The sequence below is a fragment of the Hemitrygon akajei genome, chromosome 1 (assembly GCF_048418815.1).
Source record: "Hemitrygon akajei chromosome 1, sHemAka1.3, whole genome shotgun sequence".
NCBI classification, from domain to species: domain Eukaryota; kingdom Metazoa; phylum Chordata; class Chondrichthyes; order Myliobatiformes; family Dasyatidae; genus Hemitrygon; species Hemitrygon akajei.
The window spans coordinates 8,432,892-8,460,240 of NC_133124.1; the positions used below are offsets into that span (position 1 = coordinate 8,432,892).

The window sequence follows — 27,349 nt, forward strand, 5'->3', positions numbered from 1 at the left end:
ACAATGAAAAATGAGGCCCCCTCTACCCATCAACTTGATAGCAAATGTACAGTTACTGAGCAACAAGATTAAGGACCTAAGGGCACGATTACTGTATTGGGGGGGGGGGGGGGGGTGGAATGAGAAACTGCAATGTTCTGTGTTTCATGGAGACGTGGCTCACATCTAATGATTAGTGTCAACCATTCTACTTACCAAGAGAGTTCCCCTCCATGATCCTGACCATGGTTTACAAACCTCCAAAAGCCGACATTAAACAAGCACTCAATATATTGCATGCCATGATTAGCAAACAAGAAAAAGTTTACCTCACCCCCTTTCAAATCACAGTCAGGGATTTCACTCAGGCTTGTCTGAAGAAATCTCTGCCCAATTATTATCACCTGCAGCAACACACTAGACCACTGCTACACTACGATCAGGAATGCTTACCATTCCATGTCCAGACCGCATTTTGGGAAATCTGATCACTTAGCTATTCTGATCCTACATGCACACGGGCACAGGTTGACGGGCAAGGATGACAAAGGGGTGATCTCAGGAGGCCGAGGAACGGCTATGGGATTGCTTTGAGTCAGTAGACTGGACTGTGCTCGAGGACTCATAAGAGGACCTGAATGAATATGGTGATATATCTGTAATTTGATAATAAATTTTCTTTGAACATTGAATTTTGTACTTTGAAAATGGAGGCCTATGTAGGAGGGAAAGGTTAGATTGATCTTAGAGCAGGTTTAAAAGTTGTGGGCTGAAGGGCCTCTACTGTGCAGTTTTAGAACATAGAAAACATAGAACATAGAAAACATATTGTTCTATATTCATATAAACATATAACAATTACAGCACGGAAACAGGCCATCTCGGCCCTTCTAGTCCGTGCCGAACGCTTACTCTCACCTAGTCCCACTGACCTGCACTCAGCCCATAACCCTCCATTCCTGTCCTGTCCATATACCTATCCAATTTTACTTTAAATGACAATACCGAACCTGCCTCTACCACTTCTACTGGAAGCTCGTTCCACACAGCTACCACTCTCTGAGTAAAGAAGTTCCCCCTCGTGTTACCCCTAAACTTTTGCCCCCTAACTCTCAACTCATGTCCTCTTGTTTGAATCTCCCCTACTCTCAATGGAAAAAGCCTATCTACGTCAACTCTATCTATCCCCCTCATAATTTTAAATACCTCTATCAAGTTCCCCCCTCAACCTTCTACACTCCAAAGAATAAAGACCTAACTTGTTCAACCTTTCTCTGTAACTTAGGTGCTGAAACCCAGGTAACATTCTAGTAAATCTTCTCTGTACTCTCTCTATTTTGCTGACATCTTTCCTATAATTTGGTGACCGGCTGTCGGGCAATATTAAACCTGATTCTGATTCTGAGTGTTGAGTGTGTGTCTTCAGGCTCCTGTACCTCTTCCCTGATGGTAGCAATGAGAAGAGAGCATGTCCTGGATGGCAAGGGTCCTTAATAATGGCCCAAAGTTTCTGCACCAGATCCTTGAGCTCACCGTCTAGGCTAACACTACAGGTTAGTGCACAGTGATTGTACTGACCGTGCGATGACACATTAAACCAAACCCTGATGTTCCTCCAGAGAATGTCCAAGTCTTAAGGGTGATTTGAGGCCTAGCATTCTTTGGATGTCCCTCAATCAATATCAAAATCAGACTTCGATAGATGCCCAGCAGAGAGTTCCGTCATGGCCTGGTATGGAAACACCAGAGCCCAGGAATGGAAAAGGGTGGATACAGCCCGGTCCATCACAGGAAAAGCCCTCCCCACCATTCAGTACATTGACATGGAGCGCTGTCTCAAGAAAGCAGCATCCATCTTTCCTTTAGCCAGATGCTGGTGAATCTGTGGAATTTGTTGCCACAGGCAACTGCGGGGGTTTAAGGCAGAGGTTGATACGTTCTTGATTAGTCAGAGCATGAAGGGTGACGGGGGGAAGGCAGGAGAATGGGGTTGAGAGGGATAATTAATCAGCCATAATGGAATGGCAGAGCTGACTCAATGGGCCAAACTCTACTCCTATGTTTTATGGTATTATTATCATCAAAGACCGACAGCATCCTGGCCACGCTCTTTTCTCGCGACTAACCTTGAGCAGGAGGTACAGAAGCCTTGGGTCCAACACCACCAGGCTCAGAAACAGTTATTACCCTACAACCACTGGTGGATAACTTCATTCACCTCTAAACTGATCCTGCAACTGACAGACTCACTTTCAAAGCACTCTACATGTTCTCAGTACTATTTTCCTTTGCACATTTAGTCTTCTTTTGCAGATTGGTTGCTTGTCTATTTATAAATAGTTTCTCATAAAATTATATTGTATTCCTTTTTTCCCTGCAAGAAAAAGGATCTCCAAGTAGTATATGGTGACATTTATATAGTACTTTGACAACAAATTTACTTTCAACATCACACTAAGCAGCCGTCTGGTTGTGCAATTCACAGTCTGGGGTTTCATTATGTGGCACTATATATGAAGTGCTTTGAAACACTGGGCGGCTGTGAAATGTTATGACGGCGCATTTTCTGTTTTGCTATGAAGAACTGGCTCTGGAAATGTGGTTACAGCTCATGCCTTTGGCTGTAACATTGACATTCCATCAGACATGCCTCCTGTGAACTATGGACAGACCACCCCCCGGGAAACAGTGTAGATGTAAAGTTCTCTCACCTGCGATGAGTTGGTGACGTTGATCTCTGGAACAAAGTTGTCCTCGAAGAAGTTGATGATGTTTTCCGACTGCAGCTCTTTTGTGGGGGTCAGTTTTGGTGGCGGTGGGACAGGAGGACCTTTCCTTAGCTAAAATCAAAAACATAAAGGAGGTCAGAAACAGGCCACAAACTGAAGATTCCACCACTTCACGCTCCTGGGAGCATCACTGTACAAACAGCGGGTTAAAGTTTTCCCCCTTCAGTCGAATCTTAATGGAGTCATCCTCTTTATCAGCTACACCTGCTTGTTGATGCAAATGTCGAATCAGCTAATCATGTGGCAGCAACTCAATGTATAAAAGCATGCAGATGTGGTCAAGAGGTTCAGTTGTTGTTTAGACCAAACATTAGAGTAGGGAAGAAATGTGATCTAAGTGACTTTGAGCTGGAATGACTGTCAGTGCCAGACGGGGTGGTTTGAGTATCTCAGAAACTGCTGATCTCCTGGGATTTTCATGCACAGCAGTCTCTAGAGTTTACAGAGAATGGTGCAAAAATGAAAAAAAAAATCCAGTGAGCAACAGTTCTGTGGGCGAAAACTTTTTGTTAATGAGAGAGGTCAGAGGAGAATGGCCAGACTGTTTCAAGCTGACAGGAAGGTGACAATAACTCAAATAACCACACATTACAACAGTAGTGTGCGAAGAGCATCTCTGATTGCACAACATGTTGAACCTTGAAGTGGATGGGCTACGTCAGCAGCCAAAGACCACACTGGGTTCCACTCCTGTACCTTTTAAAGTGGCCACTGAGTCTATATACTCACAGGTATCAGATGTGGGACAGATGTTTGTGCCAGGTGTGGGGGTTGGCATGGGTCAGACGTACCCAGCCCGGAGCCCCAGGCAAGGTCATTTGATCCATACAAATGGTTTATTGATCATTACTGAATGTCTCTCTGGTGCTTCCTGCTCCCTCCCCTCTCCATTCCCCTTTTCCCAACCATGATTCCCCTCTCCCTGTCCCCTTCCCACTCTTGGTCCACAATAGAGACCCAACTCAGAATCAGGTTTATCATCACTCATATACGTTACAAAATTTGTTTTGTGGCAGCAGTACAGTGCAATACATAAAATTACTACAGTCCTGTGCACAAGTCTTGGGGGGGGGGGGGGGGGGGGGGTGTGTGTGTGTGTGTGTGTGTGTGTGTGTGTGTGTGTGTGTGTGTGTGTGTGTGTGTGTGTGTGTGTGTGTGTGTGTGTGTGTGTGTGTGTGTGTGTGTGTGTGTGTGTGTGTGTGTACCACAGTGACAGTGGTATGTGTAACAGTTCTGTACCAAAACATCACGCTCCTGAACCGATTCTGCAATCTACAGACTTATTTTCATGGGCTCTTTACAACTCACATTCTCAGTATTTCTTTTCTCATTTGCACAATTTGTCTTCTTTTACAGATTGGTTGTTTGTCAGTCATTGTTTATGTACAGTTTTTCATAAAATTCAGAAAGAAGTTGCGCTGCTCCATTGACTGGGCCGCACCTGGGCAGATTCAAGAGGCTGCAGCCCTACTGTCTCTCCGTCTTAGGCAGAGGAGCACAATCGCCACCCCATACCCAGAGCAATCTGGGTTCAAAGGTCAAAGTTACTTGGGAAAAGACAAACTCAGGAGTTATATTGCATCTTTATAAAACTCTAGTCAGGCTGCATCGGGAGTATTGCACACTGTTCTGGTCGCCCCACTATAGGAAGGATGTCGAGGCTTTGGAGAAGGTGCAGAGGAGGTTTACCAGGATGCTGTCTGGTTTAGAGAACAGGTGCTATCATGAGAGACTGGATAAACGGGTTATTTTCACTGGTGCAGCAGAGGCTGAGGGAGATCTGATGGAGGTTTATAAGATTATGAGAGGCATTGATAGAGCGGACAGAAAGTTTCTTTTTCCTAGGGTTGAAATGTCTAATACCAGAGGGCATGTGTTGAAGGTGAGGGGTAAGTTTTTTTACTCAGAGTGGTGGATGCCTGGTATGGTGGTAGAGGCAGATACATTAGAGGATTTTAAGAGACGTTTGGATAGGCACACGGATGTGAGGAAGATGGAGGGATATGGACATTGTGTAGGCAGGAGGGATTAGTTTTTTGGGTTTTTTTAAAATTTACTTTGTAGCTGGTTCAGCAAAACATTGTGGGTCAAAGGACCTGTTCTAGTGTTGTACTGTTCTATGTCTCTATGTCTAATGGAGTTGAGAGGGATGGAATGGTGGAGCAGACTCAAAGGACTGAATGGTTTAATTTGGCTCCTCCATCTCTTTGTAAATCTGAACTCCTGGTGATGTTTGTTGCAATAGTACTCTCTCCCTGAGACAATGTACATTTCCCCCAAAGGGCTCCTGGTTCCTCACACACCACAAAGACCTGCCAGTTGATAGGTTAATTGGCTATTGTTGATTACCATATGGGTGGGAGCCCTGAAAGAGTAAGGATTAAAGATTAGCTTTATTTGTCACATGCAAATCGAACCATCAGAATCTACAGTGAAATGTGTTGTTTGCATCCAATCAAACAGCGAGGTTGTGCTGGGGGCAGCCTGCAAGAGCCACCGTGCTTTCTGCGCCAACATAGCATGCCCACATCTCACTAATGCTTAACGAATGTCTTTGACTGTAACTGAGTCAACCATTGTTACACTGTCCTGCTGCTGTCTATAAGGAGTGAGCAAGATCTCCTGAAAACTGCATTATAGGAAACCAGAAGAAACCCATGTGGTTAGAGGGAGAATGTACAGACAGTGGAGGGAATCGAAATTTTAGAGCAGGCACTGTAAAGTGACTGTGCTAGCCACTCTGCTGCCCAGGAAATAATTAAGTTGAAAGTACATTTATTATCGAAGTAGGTGTATTATTTACAACCTTGAGATGCATCTCCTTGCAGGGAGCAAGACTGAGCCAAGGCTTGAACTAGCGACCTTCAGATCACTAGACCAAAGCCTTAACCACTTGGCCACGCGCCAACACATGGCGATGTTGTACCTCTAAATAAAAGTTTTAAAAAACGTATCTAGCTGCAGAATACATGAGTCCAACAGGGGGGAAGCAGCAACAGGCCCTCAGTGTCCCTGGGGACTGGCTCACACCGCCAGAGCCTCCACTTCACAGACTCCATACACTTCTGCAGCTTTCTCAACACTTGCTTTCCTTCAACTTATTCATTCTACTTGGACCCGTTAGAAACATTTATCCCGTTGCCTCAGAGACCATGGAGATGAAAATCGCTGACACAAGAGATGTTGTAAGTGTTTGAAATCGTGAGCAAATTGCACAAAATGGAGGAACTCAGCAGGTCAGGCAGCATCTGCAGAGAGGGATAAACATTCAACAATTTGGGTCAAGCTGCCCTCTCTATAGATGCTGCCTGACCTGATGAGTTCCTCTAGCATTTTGTGTGTGTGGTACAGAAGAAAATATTCAATTCAAAGTCAAAGTAAATTAATGATCCACATACGCCTGTCAGCATCTGCTACTCTGAGATTCATTTTCTTGTAGGCATTTACAGGAAAAGAGGAAATAGAAGAGAATTTATACATAAACAAAGACTCACAAACAACTAATGTGCAAAAGAAGACAAACTGTAAATAAAAAAATACTGAGAATGGGTGGCAGGGTGAAGATACGTCTTTATCTTCCATCAGCTAGCCTGTAGGTCTTAGACTAGCCCTTGGGCAAGATGCAGCATCTGCTCAGCCTCCCCCCCCCCCCCGCCCCGATCAGGGTCACCCGAAGCCGTGCTGGGTGGTCGAATGAGCAGCCAGTGCATATCACGAGTCCTGGTTATGTGACCACTGACGCCAGGCAGACAATCTCTGAAGAGTATTGATAATGGCTGGGGTCACCCGTCTTGTAAAGACACTGACCAGGAGAAGGCAATGGCAAACCATTTCTGTGGAAAAATTTCCCAAGAACATTCATGGTCATGGGAAGACCATGATCACTCACATCATATGACACGGCACATAACAAACGAGCTGAGAACTTGTGTTGTAGAATCCTTGAGACTGAGTGTGTAGGTTGTAGAATCAGTTCAGTGTGGGGGTGAGTGAAGTTATCTGCGCTGGTTCAGGGGCCTGATTGATGGTTGAAGGGCCTGGTGGTGGACCTCAGATTCATGCACCTTCTGCCTGACGGTGATGTAAATTCGTCAGCATTGCAAAACAAGACAGAGAGTCCACCCGAATCTATCTAAATGGCGTGGCTATATCCCAATTTGAAATGTTACCTGAGATGGTGACTTGGGACGAGTTGGAGTGTGGGCCGGCGACACGGCCACGGGCGCCAAGGTGTGGTTTGGGCTGGTCACCGGACTGCCAGGCGGAGACGGCTCCTCCGGAGGTGTCGGGGTCTTGGAAATTCTCAGTGGTCCTGAGTCACTGTAAGATGAAAGCAGATTGGACAGTCATAAAATGGACAGTTGGTGGTGTGGTGAGACCCGACACAGCACGATCGTGTACAGTCAAAAACTATTTCTGGTCATCAACCTGACACAGTCTGAAAGGCTTCTGGGACTTGCACCTTGTGAAGTGAAGTTTCACCTCTGCTTTCCCTAGCAAGCACACAAAGTGACGCTGAAAGGCTGCAGCTACCTCATGAGTAATTTGGAGCGAGTCTATAATTCAGCATTGCTTCCCCATCATGTTCAGGTAACAACAAGCCCAATTAATCTAGTACCTGGTGGCACTTAGCAGCAAGAGCAGCCCCCGAGAACTTGATAGAGGTATACAAGATGATAAGAGTGGACAGCCAGGAAGCTTCTTTCCTAGGGCAGAAATGGCTGATACCAGGGGGCATAATTTTAAGGTGATTGGAGAAAAGTATAGGGGATGTCAGAAGTTTGTTCTTTATACAGAGAGTGGTGAGTGCAATGAACGCCCTGCCAGGGTTGGTGGTAGAGACAGATACATTAGGGACATTTAAGAGACTCATAGGCAAACACATAAAATGATAGAAAAAATGGAGGGGAATGCGGGAGGGAAGGGTTAGATAGATCTTGGAGAAGGTTAAAATATCAGCACAACGTCATTGGTGAAGGGCTTGTACTATGTTGTAATAGAGTCATAGAAAAGAACAGCACAGAAGCTGGCCCTTCAGCCCATTTAGTCTGTGCCAGACCATTTAATCTGCCGACTCCCATTGACCTGCACCCAGACCATCACCCTACTATCCATGTACCTATCCAAACTTTTCTTAAATGTTGAAATCAAGCTCACGTGCACCATTTGTATTTGGCATCTCATTCCACACTCTCATGACTCTCTGAGTGAGTGAAGAAGTTTCCGCCCTCATGTTCCCCTTAAACTTTTCACCTTTCACCCTTAACCCACGACCTCTGGTTGTGAACTCACCCAACCTCAGTGGAAAAAGCTGCTTGCATTTACCCTGTCTATACCCCTCATAATTTTGTATACCTCTGTCAAATCTCCCCTCAGTTTTCTCCATTCTATGCTCTGGAGCAAAGACATGTATCAGCTGTAGAGGCATCACCTGGGTCAGGACTTGCAGTGGTGACAGTACTGGCTAATAAGTTGTGATTAGAAACTGACCTGGGGGTCAAACATGATGCCAATATTGCAAACTCTCTGGTTCTAAATCTCAAACAAGAATGCAGACTTGAGATAAAATAACCCACTTTCCACACAAACTTGATAACTAAGTAGAACCATGAACAGAAGGTATCTTAGCTTACATTCACTAAGTACCTGAGGCTGATGATATTTACAGTCAGCAAAGGAACTTGTTATGTTCAATAACTTCAAAACATTAAACTAATTCAAAGGGACACGGAGGAGTTCAAAACGCGGATCTAAAGGCGAAACTTGCAGAGAATGCAACAAAATAGGGCACTTACAAAGAGCACGTTAGGCAGGCAGCCAGCCAAAATTAAATGGTCTGCACAGGTTGCGGTTTCAAAAGAGCATAAATTTACATGCTGTTGATGAAAAATCTGATAATGACAGTGACACAGGATTGTGTAGCCTTGAGATTTCCAGTTAGCAATAGACAAGCAGTATGGTTTAGAACAGAAGTGAATGGCAAATTAATTAAATGGAATTAATGGCTCGGCTGTTTCAGTCATCCCGCAAAATGAGTTTGAACGGCATTTCAAAGATACTAAAGTGAAGCCTGCAGATGTCCAGCTAAGAACTCACACTGGAGAAAAGGTAACTCCTGAGGGAATGAACTAGAGCACCCAACAAGCCACATTGAGCTTGTACGTGGTAAAAACAGGAGGGCCAACATTGTGGTGACGGGATTGGCTAGGACAACCACAACTTGCCTGGAAATCCCATCCTCGTCGCCAATGTTATGTTTTATGATTTCAAAACATTAAATTAATTCAAAGGAAGATGTGTGGAATCTGGAAATTTGTCTTTACTTTAAGTGACACCTGCACGTATCACGTGGGAACGTGATGATGTAAGTAATTAAAGCATTTTGACGTATAACCCGTAATCAATTATTAAAATGAACAAGAACGTTTAATCAAACAATATATATACAAGATTACTTACATATAACTGAAATATTAAATACACAACAGATCTATTAGAAATGGATTTGATTTACCACCTTGCACTAATTTTGCTCCATTTCAATTTTTGACAGAAAGCCAAGCTCTAAGCTTTCTAAGTCTGAATCGAGTCAGCGTGATTTGGTGCTTTAGCATGTGGAAGCTAATCACTGCATCTACCAACTGTACTACAACACACTCTTCAACCTACCTCCAAGTCCTTTGTCAAAGCAGCAGAAAGCAGTGTGAAATACCATCAAACATTTGATTATATCGATGGATGAAAGTAAACATTTTTCACTTTGACATAAGAAAGATCTATCAGTGTGATAAGAATCTAGTAATAATCCAGCTAATTTTCAAATAAAGTTAATGAAATAACAAAAAAAAATGATAATATGCCTTTCAGCTCATTGAGTTGCTCTTTCTACATCCCACAAGTTCTATCACTGATTTTACCTCCCTTTTAATCTCCTTCACAATCCACCTGAACTTCAGTATTCTTCAGAATTTCCAAATTATTAAAAATACTCATCATTTCAATTTTTAAGAACATATAACATAACAATATGGTACAGGCTATTCAGCCAACAATGTCATACTGAACTTTTAACCCACTCTAAGATCAATCTACCCTTCCCCTCCCACTTAGTCCTCCATTCTTCTACCATTCATGTGCCTATCTAATAGTCTCTTAAATTTCCCTAACACATCTGCCTCTGCCACTACCCCTTGGCAGTACGTTCCACGCATCCACCACTCTTTGTGTCAAGAGCTTCCTCCGACATGGCCCCTATACTTTCTTCTAAACACCTTAAAACTATGCCCCCTTGTATTATCCATTTCTGCCCTGGGAAAAGTCTCTGGCTGTCCACATGATCAGTGCCTCTTATCATCTTGTACACCTCTATCAAGTCACCTCTCATCCTCCTTCACTCCAAAGAGAAAAGCCCTAGCTCTCTCAACCTATCTTCATAATTCCTGCTCTCTAGTCCAGGCAACATCCTGGTAAAGTTCCTCTGCACCCTCTCCAAAGCTTTTACACCCTTCCTGTAATGAGGCAACCAGAACTGAACACAATATTCCAAGTATGCTTGAACCAGAGTTTTATAGAGCTGCAACATTACCTTGAACTCAGTCCCTGACTAATGGAAGTTGACCACCATACACCTTCCTAACAACACTATCAACCTGCTCGGCAGCTTTGGGGGATCGATGGATGTGAATCTCATGAGCCCACTGTTCCTCCACACTGCTAAGAATTCAGATATAAACCCTGTATTCTGCCTTCAAAAATGAATCATTTCTTCTGGCTATGTGTTTCTTAAGTTGAGGTGATCTCCATCCATCATGTTTTTGACCAATCAATCGGTTATCATGCCCTCGTGAAGCCTCATCATATGCCCAATAAATGCAGTAACACACACACAATGCTGGAGCAACTCAGCAGGTCTATAGAAATGAATAAACAGTCACCGTTCCGGGCTGAGACCCCCCCCCCCCCCCTCAGGACTGAAAACCATTATAAGAAGGTTGGGAGGGGAAGAACTACAAGCTAGTAGGTGACAGATGAAGCCAGGTGGGTGGGTGAGGAAGTGAGAAGCTGGGAGGTGATAGGTGGAAGAGGTAAAGATCTGAAGAAGGACTCTGATAGGCCAGGAGAGTGGACCAGGGGAGAAAGGGAAGGAGTGGGGCACCAGGAGAAAGTGATTGGCAGGTAAGGAGAAGGAAGAGACCATTAGACCACAAGATGTAGGAGCAGAATCAGGTCCTTTGCCCATTGAGACTGCTCTGCCATTCCATCATGGCTGATTTATTATTCCTTTAAGACAGGGGTTCCCAACCTGGGGTCCATGGACCCCTCAGTTAATGGTAAGTCTCCATGGCATTAGAAAGGTTGGAACCTCTGCTTCAAGAGATGGGAGGCAGGGTGAAGATACATCTCTACTAAAAGAGGTGTGAGGCACTCTTTCCCTCAGCTACCCTGCAGGTCGCCCTTGGCAAGGTGTAGTATCTGCTTAGGCCCCCGATCAGGGTCACGTGGAGCCATGGGAGCAGGTGGTGGGTGATCGTATGAGCACAAATCCTGGTTATGCGACCACTGACACCAGGTAGACAATTTCTGAAGAGTACAGACGCTGCCCAGATGAAGGCAATAGCAAAACACTTCTGTGGAGAAATTTGCTATGAAAGACCATGATCGCCCACGTCATACGACGCGGCATATAATGATGATAATGAAGGGGAAGGAGAAGGGCTAAAGATGAGAATTGAAGAAAAGTCCCAGAAAATACCCTTCTCCAGATTAGTAAATGGCTGAACAGCGCAGACACCAAATGTAAAATTGTGCCCTTTCTTTATTAAGTGAGTTGTGCAAGTTAGCTGACATTAATGTGAATTGTCATTGGGTACCATACCTGGGAGCTCCTTGGATGGTAAACGCTTTGTCCGCATGCTGTTCTCCAAGTTTGCTCATTATTTCATAAAGTTTATGACAGAGCTATAGGAAAAGGGTGAAAGAGAGAGAGACACACACGATGATAAGAAACTGCCTTCATTTCCATATCCTCAAAAATATTCAAAACATAACACAAGCAGCAGGATGTTAGCGAGTCAGGCAGCATCAATGGAGGGAATAACCTGTTGCTCTTCACACTGGTAGTGAATGACTGTACTGCCTCTAACCACATCAATAAGTGTCTCGATGGTTGGCCTCGGCAGCAGTGATGATAACAAAGCCTATAGGGAGGTATTGCAGCTTGCGGACTGGTGTAAACACAGCAGACTGAGCCTCAATGTGGATGAGGCCGTGGAGATAATTGTAGACTTCAGGCAGGTGAGGATGGACCATTTTCTACTGCACATCTACAGCTTCTCTGTGGACAGTGTCAGGAGCACTGAGTATCTTGGGGTGGACATTACTGACAATCTCACTTAGTCTCTCAACACCGCATGTCTAGCCAAAAGATCACTGCACTTCCTGAGGAGACTGAGGCAAGTGAGGTTCCCCACTCCCATTCCCGCCACATTCTACCAGAACATTAACATTGCACTGCCTGACCTAAACGTGCATCCCATACTTTATATCAGCTTGTCAATCTTAAGGCCATGCCACTCAGGGACTTGTGCTAATGACATAGAGCCTTAGAATGACATAATGAGTTCTATGACATGATGACATAGAGCCATACAGTACAGAGACAGGCCCTTCGGCCCATCTAGTCTAGGCCAAACTATTTAAACTGCCTACTCCCATTGACCTGCACCAGGACTGTAGCTTTCTATACCTGTACCAACCATGCACCTATCCAAACTTCCCTTAAACATTGAAATCAAAGTTGTACCCGGAGCCAGGGATTCCCTCCGGGCACTTATCCTTGAAAGCGGAACAAGTGCTACACCTGCCCCTACACCTCCTCTTTCTCACCACCATTCAGGGCCCCAGACAGTCGTTCCAGGTGAGGCGACACTTCACCTGTGATTCCATTGGGATCACATACTGTGTTTGGTACTCCCGGTGTGGCCTCCTGCATATCGGTGAGACCCGACATAGATTGAGAGACCACTTCACTCCACATCTATGCGCCGTCCGTCAGAACAAGTGGGATCTCCCAGTGGGATACTCCACTTCCCATTCCCATTCCGATATTTCTATCCATGGCCTCCTCCACTGTCGTGATGAGGCCACACTCAGGTTGGAGGAACAACACCTTGTATTTGTCTGGGCAGCCTCCAACCTGATGGTCTGAACATCGATTTCTCAAACTTCTGGTAATGCCTCCCAACAACCCCCTCCCCTTCATCATTTCCCATTCCCCTTTCCCTCTCTCAATTTCCAAGCTCTTTACTTCATCCATCCCCTTCCAAGTTTCACCTATCACTTGGTGGTTCTCTCTCCCCTCCCCCACCCCCCACCTTTTAAACCTACTCCTCAACTTTTCTTTCTCCAGTCCTGCTGAAGGGTTTCGGCCCGAAATGTCAATTGCACTTGTTTCCATGGATGCTGCCTGGCCTGCTGAGTTCCTCCAGCATTTTGTGTGTGTTGCTTGGATTTCCAGCATCTGCAGATTCTCTCATGTTTCTGACTGGTGCTAATGTTATTTTGTGATTATACGTGCTGTGTGTGACAGTATGTACGGGGAGTTTGCTCCTTTGCCCCAGAGGAATGACGTTTCATTGAGCTGTATACATGCATATGATTGAAAAGCAAATAACTTGAACTTGAAATAGCCAAAGCTTCAGGCCAAGACCTTCATCAGGACTGGAAAGAAAGTAACAAAGTTCCTAATGATATAGTCATAGAAATTACAGCACAGGCGCAGACCCTTTGGCCCATCCAGCCAATGCTGAACTATTTAAATTACCTAGCCCAATCAACCGGCACCAGGCCCATAGCCCTCCCATCCATGTACCTATGCAAATTCTCTTCAGTAACACCATAAGACCATAAGATATCAGAACAAAATCGGACCATTTGGCCCATCAAGCCTGCTTCGCCATTTCATCATAGCCAATCCAATTTTCTTCTCAGCTCCAATTTGTGGCCTTCTCCCTGTATCCCTTCACACCCTGACCAATCCAGAATCTATCAACCTCTGCCTTAAATATACATACAGACTTGGCCTCCACAGCTGCCTGTGGCAACGAATTCCACAGATTCACTACTCTCTGGTTAAAGAAATTCCTCCTCACCCCCATTCTGAAAAGGCACCCCTCTATTTTCTGAAATCATTTTATTGAACCTCCTTTGAACACTCTCCAATTTCAGCACTTCCTTACCAAAAGGCCCAAAACTGCTCACAATACTCCAAGTGAGGCCTCACTAGTACTTTATAAAGTCTCAACAGTACATCCTTGCATTTATATCCTATTCCTCTTGAAATGAATGCAAACGTTGCATTTGCCTTCCTCACCACAGACTCAACCTGTAATCCTGCACAAAACTCCCAAGTTCTGTTGCACCTCAGTTTTTTTGTATTTTCTCTCCATTTAGAAAATAGTCAACCCTTTCATTTCTTCTACCAAAGTGCATGAGCATATACTTTCTGACATTTTATCCCATCTGTCATTTCTTTGCCTATCTGTCATTTCTTTCTCCTAATCAATTTAAATCCATCTGTAGCCTCTCTACTTCTTCAAAACTACCTGCCCCTCCACCTGTCTTCATATCATCTGCAAACTTTGCAACAAAGCCATCAATTCCATCATCCAAATCATTGACATACAACATAAAAAGATTTGATCCCAAAATAGACTCCCGTGGAACACTGCTAGTCACCGGCAGCAAACCAGAAAAGTCTCTCTTTATTCCCACTCTTTGCCTCCTGTTAATCAACCACTGCTTTATCTATGCTAGAATCTTTCCTATAATATCATGGGCTTGTAGTTTGTTAAGCAGCCTCATGTGTGGCAACTTGTCAGAGGCCTTCTGAAAATCCAAATACACAAAGTCAACCAGTTCTCTTTTGTCTGTCCTGCTTGTTATTTCTTCAAAGAATTCCAACAGATTTGTCAGGTAAGATTTTCCCTTGAGGAACCATGCTGACCACAGCCTATTTTACCATGTGGCTCCCAGTACCCCGAGACCACATCCTTAACAATTGAGTCCAACATTTTCCCAACCACTGAGGTCAGACTAAGTGGCCTGCAATTTCCTTTCTTCTGCCTCTCTCCGTCCTTGAAGGGTGGAGTGACCTTTGCAATTTTCCAGTCTTCTGGAACCATTCCAAATCTAGTGATTCTTGAAAGATCATTACTAATGCCTCCACAATCTTTTCAGCCACCTCTTTCAGAACCCTGGGGTGTACACCATCTGGTCCAGGTGACTTATTTACCTTTGTGCCTTTAAGTTTCACAAAACTCTTCTCCCTAGTAATGTTAACTTCACACACTGCATGACCCCTGACACCTGGAACTTTCACCATACTGCTAGTGTCTTCCACAGTGAAGACTGTTGCAAAATACTTATTCAGTTCATCCATCATTTGTTCGTCCCCCATTACTACCTCTCCAGCATCATTTTCCAGTGGTCTGAAATCCATTCTCACCTCTCTTTTACACTTCATGTATCTGAAGAAACTTCTGGTAACCTCCTTTAACGTTATTGGCTAGCTTACTTTTATATTCCATCTTTACCTTCCTCTCAATCCTCAAACTTCCCATTAACTTTTGCTCTCTTATTTGCCCTCTCTGGCTTTTATGTTGGCTTTGACTTCTCTTGTTAGCTACAGTTGTGTCATCTTGTCTTTAGAATACTTCTTTCTCTGGGATGTATATATCCTGTTCCTTCCAAATTGCTTCCGGAAATTCTAGCCATTGATGCTCTGCCATCATCCCTGCCAGTGTTCTTTTTTTCCCAATTTAATTCTGGCCAACTCCTCTGCAAACCTCAGTAATTCTCTTTACTTCACCTTAGCTTCTCCTTCTCAAATTTCAGGGTGAATTTGATGATATTATAATCATTTTCCCCAAAGGGTTCTTTTACCTTAAGCTCTCCAATCAATTCCAGTTTGCTGTATACATCCAATCCAGAATATCTCCCTGTAGCTCCTGTCTATCACCTCCTCATTCTCCCGTATGCGTCGAAGGTCATTGAGCTGCAGCACCAGTTCCTTAATACGTCCTTTCAGGAGCTGCAACTCAGTACATCTGGTGCAGGTGTGTTTATGTGGGCCGGGAGGTCTCCCAGACTTCCCACATCCCACACACTGTACAGAACACTGCCCCTGGAGCCTTTCTCACTAAACTACTATGCCCTAGCAGATGAGGAATGAAGAAATAAGAAGGGAGAGAGAGTAACTGACAAGATATTTAACCTCGCCCGAGCCTCAGCTCAGCCAAGCCTGAGGAGCCCAAGCCACTCGAGAGACTGGCACAGTCAAAGGAATGGCTGCTTAAAGAATGGCCATTCCACTTGCACTAGAGTTACTTATATCGGCCCTTTCTAATGGATCCTTTTTGGTGCTCAGCTCAGAGAAACTGCCGTGAAGCATTGCCTGCAAAACCTTCATTGCCGTCCTAATTAAAAGGTTGCTCGTTTTACGCAGCCTTGACGTCGACTGTGCAACTCAGACATAACTGCCGCCTAGCTTTGTTTTTAAAATTTTGAATGCGGATCTGAATGAAAGGTAGCTCTGTTTTTTTTTCGCGAACTGCCTCTTGTTGATTGGTTGTTCAACTCAAAAATGTTGAAATTAAGTTCCTGCAGAATTTTGTGTGTTGCTCATATCATTAAGAACCTTACTATTTCCTTTCCAGTCTTGATGAAATGACGATTGTTCATTTCCCTCCACAGATGCTGCCACATCTACTGAGTGTGCTGTAAAAACAATCACTCGATATACATTGAGGTGACATTATGAAGTTCACTGCTAAAGACACCTTCAGTGGGTGTTGGGTCATGAATACTCACCACTGCGACCTCCTTGTGGAATTTAGACTCTATGCAGGTGATGTTTCTGAATGTGTTGACATAGAAACCAACTCGGCTGTGAGGGAGAAAACAAATTATCTGTGAAAACCACTTACTCATAATTCACCTGCTCAAGTTGAAAAACAAGTTCAAGTTTACTGTCTCCTCTCTGTGCATATATAGTAGGCCTCCGTTAGTCTCGACAGACCATGGATTTGTACCTTGGAAAGTTTCCAGGGCGCAAGTTACTGGGCAAGGTGTTTTTAAGGAAGATTGACAGTTGCCCAAGCTGCAGGTTTGATGTTGATGCCACTGATGTTGTCCAAGGGAAGGGCATTAGGACCCATACAGCTTGGCACTGGTGTCGTCGCGGAGCAATGTGTGGTTAAGTGCCTTGCTGAAGGACACACACGCAAGCCTCAGCCAAGGCTCGAACTAGCGACCTTCAGATAACTGGACGAACGCCTTAACCATTTGGCCACACGCCAAGTGGTTAAGAAAAATAGAGGGCTATAGGTAAGCCCTTTGTGGGCCAAAGGGCCTGTATTGTGCTGTAGGTTTTCTATGTTTCTATGTTAAAGCTGCTCACAATACTCCAAGTGCATTCTGATCAATGCCTTACAAAGCCTCAGCATCACATCCTTGCTTTAATATTCTAGTCTTTGTGAAATGAATGCTAATAGTTTCTCTACACCTTACCCATGATCACCTGCATCCACTCGAAGGTGTCTCAGACACATCCTCCTCTGCCTAATTAGCAAAGGACTGTTTGTGAGATCGTGCTTGGCACCTTCCCACCACAACCTGGCTGTGACCATTAACACTGTATAAATAAGAATGTGCGTAACTGCACCTCTTCCCACTCCTCGGGAATTTTGAAAGCAGTCTGAATGGTGTTATGGAAAACAACAGTCGAGGTCACTCACCAACCATTGTGCTGTTGCAAATCAAATAGTGCGATTTTCACCTGCTCTACCATGAAATGGGTGGTTGTGGGGTGAAGATACATCTCTACCAAAGGAGGTGTAAGGCACTCCCTCCCTCCGCTACCCTGCAGATCACCCTTGGGCAAGGTGTAGAACCTATTTAGCCCCCTGATCAGGGTCACGTGAAGCCATCGGAGCAGCTGGTGCATATCACGTCTTCGTAATGCGACCACTGACAATAGAGAATAGGTGCAGGAGTAGGCCATTCGGCCCTTTGAGCCAGCACCGCCATTCAATGTGATCATGGCTGATCATCCACAATCAGTACCCCGTTCCTGCCCTCTCCCCATATCCCTTGACTCCACTATCTTTAAGAGCTCTATCTAACTCTTTCTTGAAAGCATCCAGAGAATTGGCCTCCACTGCCTTCTGAGGCAGAGCATTCCATAGATCCCCAACTCTCTGGGTGAAAAAGTTTTTCCTCAACTCCGTTCTAAATTGCCTACCCCTTATTCTTAAACTGTGGCCTTTGGTTCTGGACTCCCCCACCATCGGGAACATGTTTCCTGCCTCTAGCGTGTCTAATCCCTTAATAATCTTATATGTTTCAATCAGATCCCCTCTCATCCTTCTAAATTCCAGTGTATACAAGCCCAATCGCTCCAATCTTTCAACATATGACAGTCCCGTCATCCCGGGAATCAACCTCGTGAACCTTCGCTGCACTCCCTCAATAGCAAGAATGTCCTTCCTCAAATTTGGAGACCAAAACTGAACACAATACTCCAGGTGTGGTCTCACCAGGGCCCTGTACAACTGCAGAAGGACCTCTTTGCTCCTATACTCAACTCCCCTTGTTATGAAGGCCAACATGCCATTAGCTTTCTTCACTGCCTGCTGTACCTGCATACTTACTTTCAATGACTGATGAACAAAGGCACCTAGCTCTCATTGTACTTCCCCTTTTCCTAACTTGACACCATTCAGATAGTAATCAGCCTTCCTGTTTTTGCCACCAAAGTGGATAACCTCACATTTATCCACATTAAACTGCATCTGCCATGCATCTGCCCACTCACCCAACCTGTCAAAGTCACCCTGCATTCTGCTAACATCCTCATATTTCATACTGCCACCCAGCTTTGTGTCATCTGCAAATTTGCTAATGTTACTTTTAATCCCTTCATCTAAATCATTAATGTATATTGTAAATAGCTGCGGTCCCAGCACCAAGCCCTGCAGTACCCCACTAGTCACTGCCTGCCATTCTGAAAAGGACCCGTTAATTGCTACTCTTTGTTTCCTGTCTGCCAACCAATTTTCTATCCATGTTAGTACCCTACCCCCAATACCATGTGCTCTAATTTTGCCCACTAATCTCCTTTGTGGGACCTTATCAAAGGCTTTCTGAAAGTCCAGGTACACTACATCCACTGGTTCTCCCTTGTCCATTTTCATAGTTACTTCCTCAAAAAATTCCAGAATTTTAGTCAAGCATGATTTCCCCTTCGTAAATCCATGCTGACTCAGACCGATCCTGTTACTGCTATCCAAATGTGCCACTATTTCATCTTTTATAATTGACTCCAGCATCTTCCCCACCACTGATGTCAGGCTAACTGGTCCATAATTCCCTGTGTTCTCTCTCCCTCCTTTCTTAAAAAGTGGGATAACATTAGCTACCTCCAATCCTCAGGAACTGCTCCTAAATCTATAGAACATTGGAAAATGATTACCAATGCGTCCATGATTTCTAGAGCCACCTCCTTAAGTACCCTAGGATGCAGACCATCAGGCCCTGGGGATTTATCAGCCTTCAGTCCCATCAGTCTACCCAACACCATTTTCTGCCCAATGTGAATTTCCTTCAGTTCCTCTGTTACCCTAGGTCCTCTGGCCACTGTTACATCTGGGAGATTGTCTGTGCCTTCCTTTGTGAAGACAGATCCAAAGTAGCTGTTCACTTACGCCCGGCTGACAATCTTTGAAGAGTATTGAGAATGGCTGGGGCACCCATCTTGTAAAGACACTGCCCAGAAGAAGGCAATGGCAAACCATTTCAGTAGAAAAATTGTCTGAGAACAGTCATGGTCATGGAAAGACCATGATCGCCCATGTCATACAACACAGCACATAACAAATAAACGCTGTGATTAAAATAACGACTATTTACAATTCTCTTTGAATGTGATAATGTGCAAATCAGAGAGTAAAGACATGCTTTTAGATAACAAGTTATATCAGAGAATAAAACTGAATACCTTGACCACAAGGATGGTAATTCATCCTGTAAATCTGTATTTAATTCTTCAAAGACTTTCTGAGCCTTTTGAAACTCCTCTTCTGCCTAAAAGCAGAAGAAATCAAGAGTTGGTGATTTATTTTTAAGACAATAAGATATAGGAGTAGAATTAGGCCATTCAGCCCATCAAGACTGCTCTGCCATTCCATCATGGCTGATTTATTATCCCTCTCTCCTGTTTTCTCCCTGTAACCTATGACATCCCAACTAATCAAGAACCTACCCACCTGCACTATACCCAATGACTTGGCCTCCACAGCAGAAATTGCTTTGGCAAACATTATTAGAAACATGAATGCCGAGACCTCCCAACCTCTGTATTGACCAATAAAAGCTCCCTCTAGCTTCAGAGGATAATAGTGCAATTGCCCTCTGCATGAATTTTTCTCTGGTGAGGCACAGTGATGACTTGGTGGCAGCAAACAAAACTTCTAGCGACTTTATTACTCGCACTTCTTCCAGTAAATTATCACTCCATTCAATAGGCTGTACCTTCCCTTCTGGAGTTGAGCTTTTGAACCGCCTGTACGATCTGGCATTTTGCAGTGTGAACTGAAGTCTTGAAGGTGCAGGGTGGTTGCGGCGTGGTAGTCATAGGCCGAATCGAGGCCACGGGGCCTGGTCCCAAGAACATGGAATGAGCCAATATATGGGCATTGCAGGAGCAGACTTGGAGCCAATTCGAAGCAGCAGATGTGAGGCGAGGCAGAGTTGAGGCAGCCGGAGACTGTATCAAAGGGGTAGGGCCCTGGACTGAGAATGAGGAATGAGCCAATATATGGGCATTGCAGGAGCAGACTTGGAGCCAATTCGAAGCAGCAGATGTGAGGCGAGGCAGAGTTGAGGCGGCCGGAGACTGTATCAAAGGGGTAGGGCCCTGGACTGAGAATGAGGAATGAGCCAATATATGGGCATTGCAGGAGCTGACTTGGAGCCAATTCGAAGCAGCAGATGTGAGGCGAGGCAGAGTTGAGACTGTATCAAAGGGGTAGGGCCCTGGACTGAGAATGAGGAATGAGCCAATATATGGGCATTGCAGGAGCTGACTTGGAGCCAATTCGAAGCAGCAGATGTGAGGCGAGGCAGAGTTGAGACTGTATCAAAGGGGTAGGGCCCTGGACTGAGAATGAGGAATGAGCCAAGGTTTGGCCGATTTAAGCACCGGGTCAGATTGAAAAGGTTGGGGTGTCGGGGCTGGAGGCGAGGGATGGGCCTTTCCAACTCGCTAATCCACGAGGTTTATTTGTCTCTGCGCTGAACTGGGAATGTGGCCTGCAGTTAATGGGCTTCCGGATCGGCTGTGACCGGCTTCGTGGCTTAGAATCACCTTCATTATTTGCTTATTTTTTATTGTTTACACGATTTGTTTTCTCTGCACATTGGGTGCTTGATGGTCTTTTTAAAATGGGTTCTTTCGGGTTTCTTTGTTTTGTGGCTGCCTACAAGGAGATGAATCTCAATAATAAATGTACTTTGACTTTAAACAGGACAGGATTCAGGGAAATTGATTTAGGATGGAGATGAGGAGAAAATGCAGAGGACAATTGCCCAGAGAGAAGTGAATCTGTGGAGTTCTCTGCCCAGAGAAGTGTGGAACTGAGTCCACAGCCAGATCAGCCATGATCTGATTAAATGGTGGAGCAGGCTCGATATGCCAGATAGCCTACTTGTTTGAACTGATCACGACACTCAGGAGAGCTGAAGAAAGGAAACCAACTCTGACACCATCATCCTGAGCACAGATTAAATGAAAACACACCAACGGTTTAAAGAGCATGCACTACAAACAGAGCACATTGTAGGGGTCTTCATCGTTGACTGCGTACAGAAGTCACTCCGTCACAATAATACGACACGGTAGCATTGCGGTAGCGCAAATGCTTTACAGTGCCAGCCGTCACCGATCGGGATTCAATTCCCTCCACTATTTGTAAGGAGTTTGTACATTCTCCCCATGACCGCCTGGATTTCCTTCGGGTGCTCTGGTTTTCTCCCACATTCCAAAGACACGTGGGTTAAGGTTAGCAGGTTGTGCGTCTGTTATGTTGGCGCTGGTGGCGTGGCGACGTTGCAGGCTGCCTTCAGACCGTGCTGGTCATTAACACAAACCATGCATTTCACAACATGTTTTGATATATTTAGTGTACATGGATTTTAGCAAGGCATTTGATAAGGTACCCCATGCAAGGCTTATTGAGAAAGTAAGGAGGCATGGGATGCAAGGGGACGTTGCTTTGTGGATCCAGAACTGGCTTGCCCACAAAAGGCAAAGAGTGGTTGTAGACGGGTCATATTCTGCATGGAGGCCGGTGACCAGTGGTGTGCCTCAGGGATCTGTTCTGGTATCCTTACTCTTCGTGATTTTTACAAATGACCTGGATGAGGAAGCGGAGAGATGGGTTGGTAAATTTGTTGATGACACAAAGGTTGGGGGTGTTGTGGATAGTGTGGAGAGCTGTCAAAGGTTACAGCAGGACATTGATAGGATGCAAAACTGTGCTGAGAAGTGGTAGATGGAGTTCAAACCAGATAAGTGTGAGGTTGTTCATTTTGGTAGGGCAAATATGATGGCAAATTATAGCATTAATGGTAGGACTGTTGGCAGTGTGGAGGATCAGAGGGATCTTGGGGTCCGAGTCCACATGACACTCAAAGCTACTACACAGGTTGAATCTGTGGTTAAGAAGGCATATGGTACATTGGCCTTCATCAATCATGGGATTGAGTTTAAGAACTGAGAGGTAATGTTACAGTTATATAGGACCCTAGTCAGACCCCACTTCTGTTCTGTTCTGGTCACCTCACTACAGGAAGGACGTGAAAACTATAGAAAGGGTACAGAGGAGATTTACAAGGATGTTGCCTGGATTGGGGAGCATGCCTTATGAGAATAGGTTGCATGAACTCGGCCTCTTCTCCTTGGAGCAACGGAGGATGAGAGGTGACCTGATAGAGGTGTACAAGATAATGAGAAGCATTGATCGTGTAGATAGTCAGAGGCTTTTCCCCAGAGCTGAAATGGCTAACCTGAGAGGGCACAGTTTTAAGGTGCTTGGAAGTAGGCACAGAGGAGATGTCGGGGTTAAGTTTTTTAGTACACAGAGAGTGGTGAGTGCGTGGAATGGGCTGCTGACGGTGGTGGTGGAGGCAGAAATGATAGGGTCTTTTAAGAGGCTCCCGGATGGGTACATGGAGCTTAGAAAAATAGAGGGCTATGGATAAAGCCTAGGTAGTTCTAAGGTAGGGACATGTTCAGCACAGCTTTGTGGGCAGAAGGGCCTGTATTGTGCTGTATGTTTTTTATGTTTCTATGTTTCTGTGATATTTTGATGTACATGTGACAAATAAAGTTAATCTTTAATCTTTCACACTAGCACCAAGAACTGACCATCCTTTGCTGGACAAGGATATGAGGGTAACGTGTTTCCACCTCCATCACTGGGGCAATGCTGGTGACCTTCATTGGGAGCACTGTTCAGAGTCTTGGCCAAAGCCCACGCTACGGATGTAGAATTTACAATCCATTTGTTTGGCTGCCAAGGATCAGATCAGAAATAGTTTAACATCCCCAGCATATGTCGCGGAATTTGTTGTTTTGCGGCAGCAGTAGATCACAATATATATTAATAAAAACTACTGTAATGGTTTCTCTATAATGTTAACTGCTGAGGTAATGGTTTCTCTGTAGCAGTGATGTTTGGGTTATAACTAGAGATAACAGGTGGTTGTCCAAAGGGAGAAATGTTATTGTGTGTCTGGGAGCTGTGGCATTTTGCAGGTTTTCCTCGAGGAGAGAGGTAGAGGAAGGACGCATGTGGAGAGCACTGGTAGACCACCGGATGACGGATACTGGAATCCGAGGATTCGAGGGTCAGTGACGTTTGGTGGAGATCGATGGTGGAGGTGGTGTGGATGGGTTCATTGTCCATTCAAAAATAGGATGTTGGAGGGAAAGAAGTTGTTCCTGAATCATTGAGCACGTGTGTTCAGGCTCCTGTATCTCCTCGCTGATGGTAGCAATGAGAAGAGGCCATATCTTGAATAATGGGGTCCTTGATGAAGAATGCTGCCTTTTTGAAGCATTTCCTTTTGAAGGTATCCTGGATGCTGGGGAGGCTAGTACCCATCATGGAGCTGGCTGAGTTTACAACTTTCTGCATCTTTTTCCGATCCTGTCCACACCGGAAGGTGATGCAGCCAGTTAGAATGCTCTCCGCAGTACATCTGTAAGAATTTGTGCATCTTTGGTGACATACCAATTCTCCTCAAACTCCTTATGTCATGCCTTCTTTGAAATTGCATCGGTATGTTGGGCCCAGGATAGATCCTCAGAGATGTTGACACCCAGGGAATTGAAACTGGTGACCCTTTCCACTTTTGATCCCTCGATGAGAATCATCCCCATCCAGGAGCCCACACTCAATAACTGAAATTGAGAGCAAAGTTGTTTCTGTAACACCACTCAACCAGCTGATCTTTCTCACTCCTGTATGCCTCCTCATCACCATCTGAAATTCTGCCAATAGTAGTTGTGTCATCGGCAAATTTATAGATAGTGTTTGAGCTGCGCCTAGCCACACAGTCATGGGTGTAGAGAGAATAGAGCAGAGAGCTAAGAACACATCCCTGATGTGCACCAGTGTTGATTGTCAGTGAGGAGGAGACATTATTTCCAATCTGCATGGACTGTGGTCTCCCGGTGAGGAAGTCAAAGATCCAATTGTAGAGGGAGGTACAGAGGCCCAGGTTTTGGAGCTTGTTGATTAGAACTTACGTTTTTTCACTTCAAAACATTAAACTAATTCAAAGAAAGATGCGGGCGTCCAGGAATGCGAGTCTAACTTTAAGTGAGGTGTGCACACATCACACGTAGCTGGATTCACCAATTTTTACATGTAACCCATAATGGATTATTTAAATGAACAAGAATACTTAATCATACATTATGATTGTGTTGAAATTCTGAGCTGCAATCAATAAACTGCAGCTTGACGTAGGTATTACTATTGTCCAGGTGATCCAAGGCCAAGTGGAGAGACGCTGAGATTGTATCTGCTGTAGACCTATTGTGGCGATAGGCAAATTGCAGTGGGTCCAGGTCCTTGCTGAGATAGGAGTTGAATCTGGCCATGACCAACCCCTCAAAAGCACTTCATCACAGTCAATGTGAGTGCCACTGGATGATAGTCATTGAGGCAGCTCACTCTGCTCTTCTTGGGCACTGGTATGATTGTTGCCCTTTTGAAGCAGGTGGGAACCTCCAATTGATCCAATGAGGGATTGAAGGTGTCCTTGAACACCCTCTGCCAGTTGGTTGCCACTGGTTTTCAGAGCCCTACCAGGTACACCATCAGGGCCTGATGCCTTGCGATGTTTCACCCTCCCGAAAGATCTCTTGTTGACCAAGAGCTATTGGACCTTGTTGGCTGCATGCCATTTGGGAATGCTGTCTTTTCACCAGAGTGCTGCTAGGCGCAGTTTCCAAGGGGCTGATCAGAGTGTTGTGGGGCCCTTTCATAGAAAGAACTGCCCCGGCTGTCAGAGCAACACTGGGCTTGGCGGTAGCACCACTCTCCGGGGAGCAGACCATGGGAAAACACAACTGTTTCACGAGCTTTCATTACCCACGGAGCACATTTTGGGCAACTGCACTGCTGGCTGCTGTGCAGGGGTCACTCTGGCGTTATGACATGGCACGGTGGTGCAGCAGTTTGCATATCACTTTACACTGCCAGTGATCACCGATCATGGTTCAATTCCCACCGCTGTCAGTAAGGAGTTGTACATCTTCCTCCAGGTGCTCTGGTTTTCTCCCAAAGTCGTAGGGATAAGGGGTGGTAAGTTCTGCGCATGCTACGTTGGCACTTGGTGACACTTGCGAGCTTTCCCCAGCACAATCCTCCCTAATTCAGCTTGAAACCAATGATGGCACTTCACTACATGTGACAAATAAAGCTAAGCAAAGTCTTTTGCTTGTACACCATTGTCATTTCAAGATTCAAGACAGTTTATTGTCATTCTTCTGTCACGAGTGTAAAGGAGAACAAAATGTTATTCTGGATCCAATGTGACATAGAAAACACCTGAAGCATAACAAGCACAATGGTATAAAGGCAATCCTATAAAACACAATGTACGAGTAACTGTGGAGTGTGGTCTGTGGCGACGCTCGACAGTGTGTATGTTATTGTTTCAATGTTGTATTTACCTGAGCTATTTTGGAAAGCCTCATTGCACTCAGACCCCCTACCTTGACGAGCTTGCTGTCGTCCCTTCTCCTCGAGTGCTGCAAGGACTCCAAGTGATGTCGTGCACAGTCATAGTCAACAAGTTTCCTGCTGCGCTTTGCGATTCGAGTCTGGTTAAGTGAGAACAGAACCGTTATTAACACCAAAAATCATCACGCAGATGGTGCATCTTACACCCGACCGTGACACGAGATATATCATTGGCCACCGATGAGAAGAACCATCGACTGTGCTCGACACGAGAAGTTATAGAACATGGAACATTACAGCACATTACAGGTCCTTCGGCCCGCAGCGATTAGATCAATCTAACCCTTCCCTCCTACATAGACTAGTCCTGATGAAGGGTCCCAGCTCAAAAGGCCGTCTGTTTATTCCCCTCCTTGTTGTCTGACCATCTGATTTCCAGAATCTCTTGTGTTATGACTCTATTTTTCTGTCATCCATGTGCCTATCTAAGAGCTTTTTAAATGTCCCTAATGTATCTTCCTCTACCACCACCCCGGAAGGGCCTTCCACACACCCACCATTCACTGTGTAAAAATACTTACCCCTGACACCCCTCCTGTACCTTCATCCAGTCACCTTAAAGTTATGCCCCCCGATATTAGCCATTTCTGCCCTGGGGGAAAAATCTCTGGCTATCCACTCTATCTATGCCTCTTATTATCTTGAACATCTCGGTCAAGTCACCTCTCATCCTCCTTTGCTCCAAAGCATAAGCCCTAGCTCACGCAACCTAGTTAGTTTAATGTTACTGCCTGATAAGATTCAGATTTGGTTATCACGTGAACATCGAAGTGAAATGTGTTGTTCGCATTAACAACCAACGCAACCAAAGGACGTGCTCAGGGTAGTCTGCAAGTGTTGCCACAAACCCTGGCACCAACATAGCATGGCCACAATGCACAGCAGAACAACACACATCACAAGCAACAACGCAACGATGGTCAATAAATGGGATAAAATATTTAGGTATTAGAGTTGATAATGATGTAAAAAATTTATATAAACAAAATTATTTGCCATTATTAAAAAAAAATAAAAGAGGATCTTGATAAATGGATGACGTTACCAATAACATTAATAGGTAGAGTTAATGTTGTAAAAATGAATATATTTCCTAGATTGCAATATTTATTTCAAACTTTACCAATACAATTACCTCAAAAGTTTTTTCAAGAACTGAATAAATGTGTAAGGAAATTTCTTTGGAAAGGAAAGATGTCAAGAATA

At 44.7% G+C, this 27,349-nt stretch overlaps 1 protein-coding gene across 5 annotated transcripts in view; it reads right to left on the reverse strand.

Moving 5' to 3' along the window:
• Nucleotides 1-27,349, reverse strand: part of amph (amphiphysin) — a 226,351-nt gene that overhangs the window by 73,307 nt on the left and 125,695 nt on the right. For all 5 annotated transcript variants that reach the window (XM_073031229.1, XM_073031088.1, XM_073031308.1 and 2 more), the window contains exons 6-11: nucleotides 26,116-26,223; nucleotides 19,825-19,910; nucleotides 16,638-16,713; nucleotides 11,644-11,726; nucleotides 6,938-7,088; nucleotides 2,691-2,819 (exon numbers count right to left, since the gene is read on the reverse strand). In XM_073031229.1, coding sequence (XP_072887330.1) covers nucleotides 2,691-2,819; nucleotides 6,938-7,088; nucleotides 11,644-11,726; nucleotides 16,638-16,713; nucleotides 19,825-19,910; nucleotides 26,116-26,223 — 633 coding nt within the window. The remainder of the gene's footprint in view (nucleotides 1-2,690; nucleotides 2,820-6,937; nucleotides 7,089-11,643; nucleotides 11,727-16,637; nucleotides 16,714-19,824; nucleotides 19,911-26,115; nucleotides 26,224-27,349) is intronic.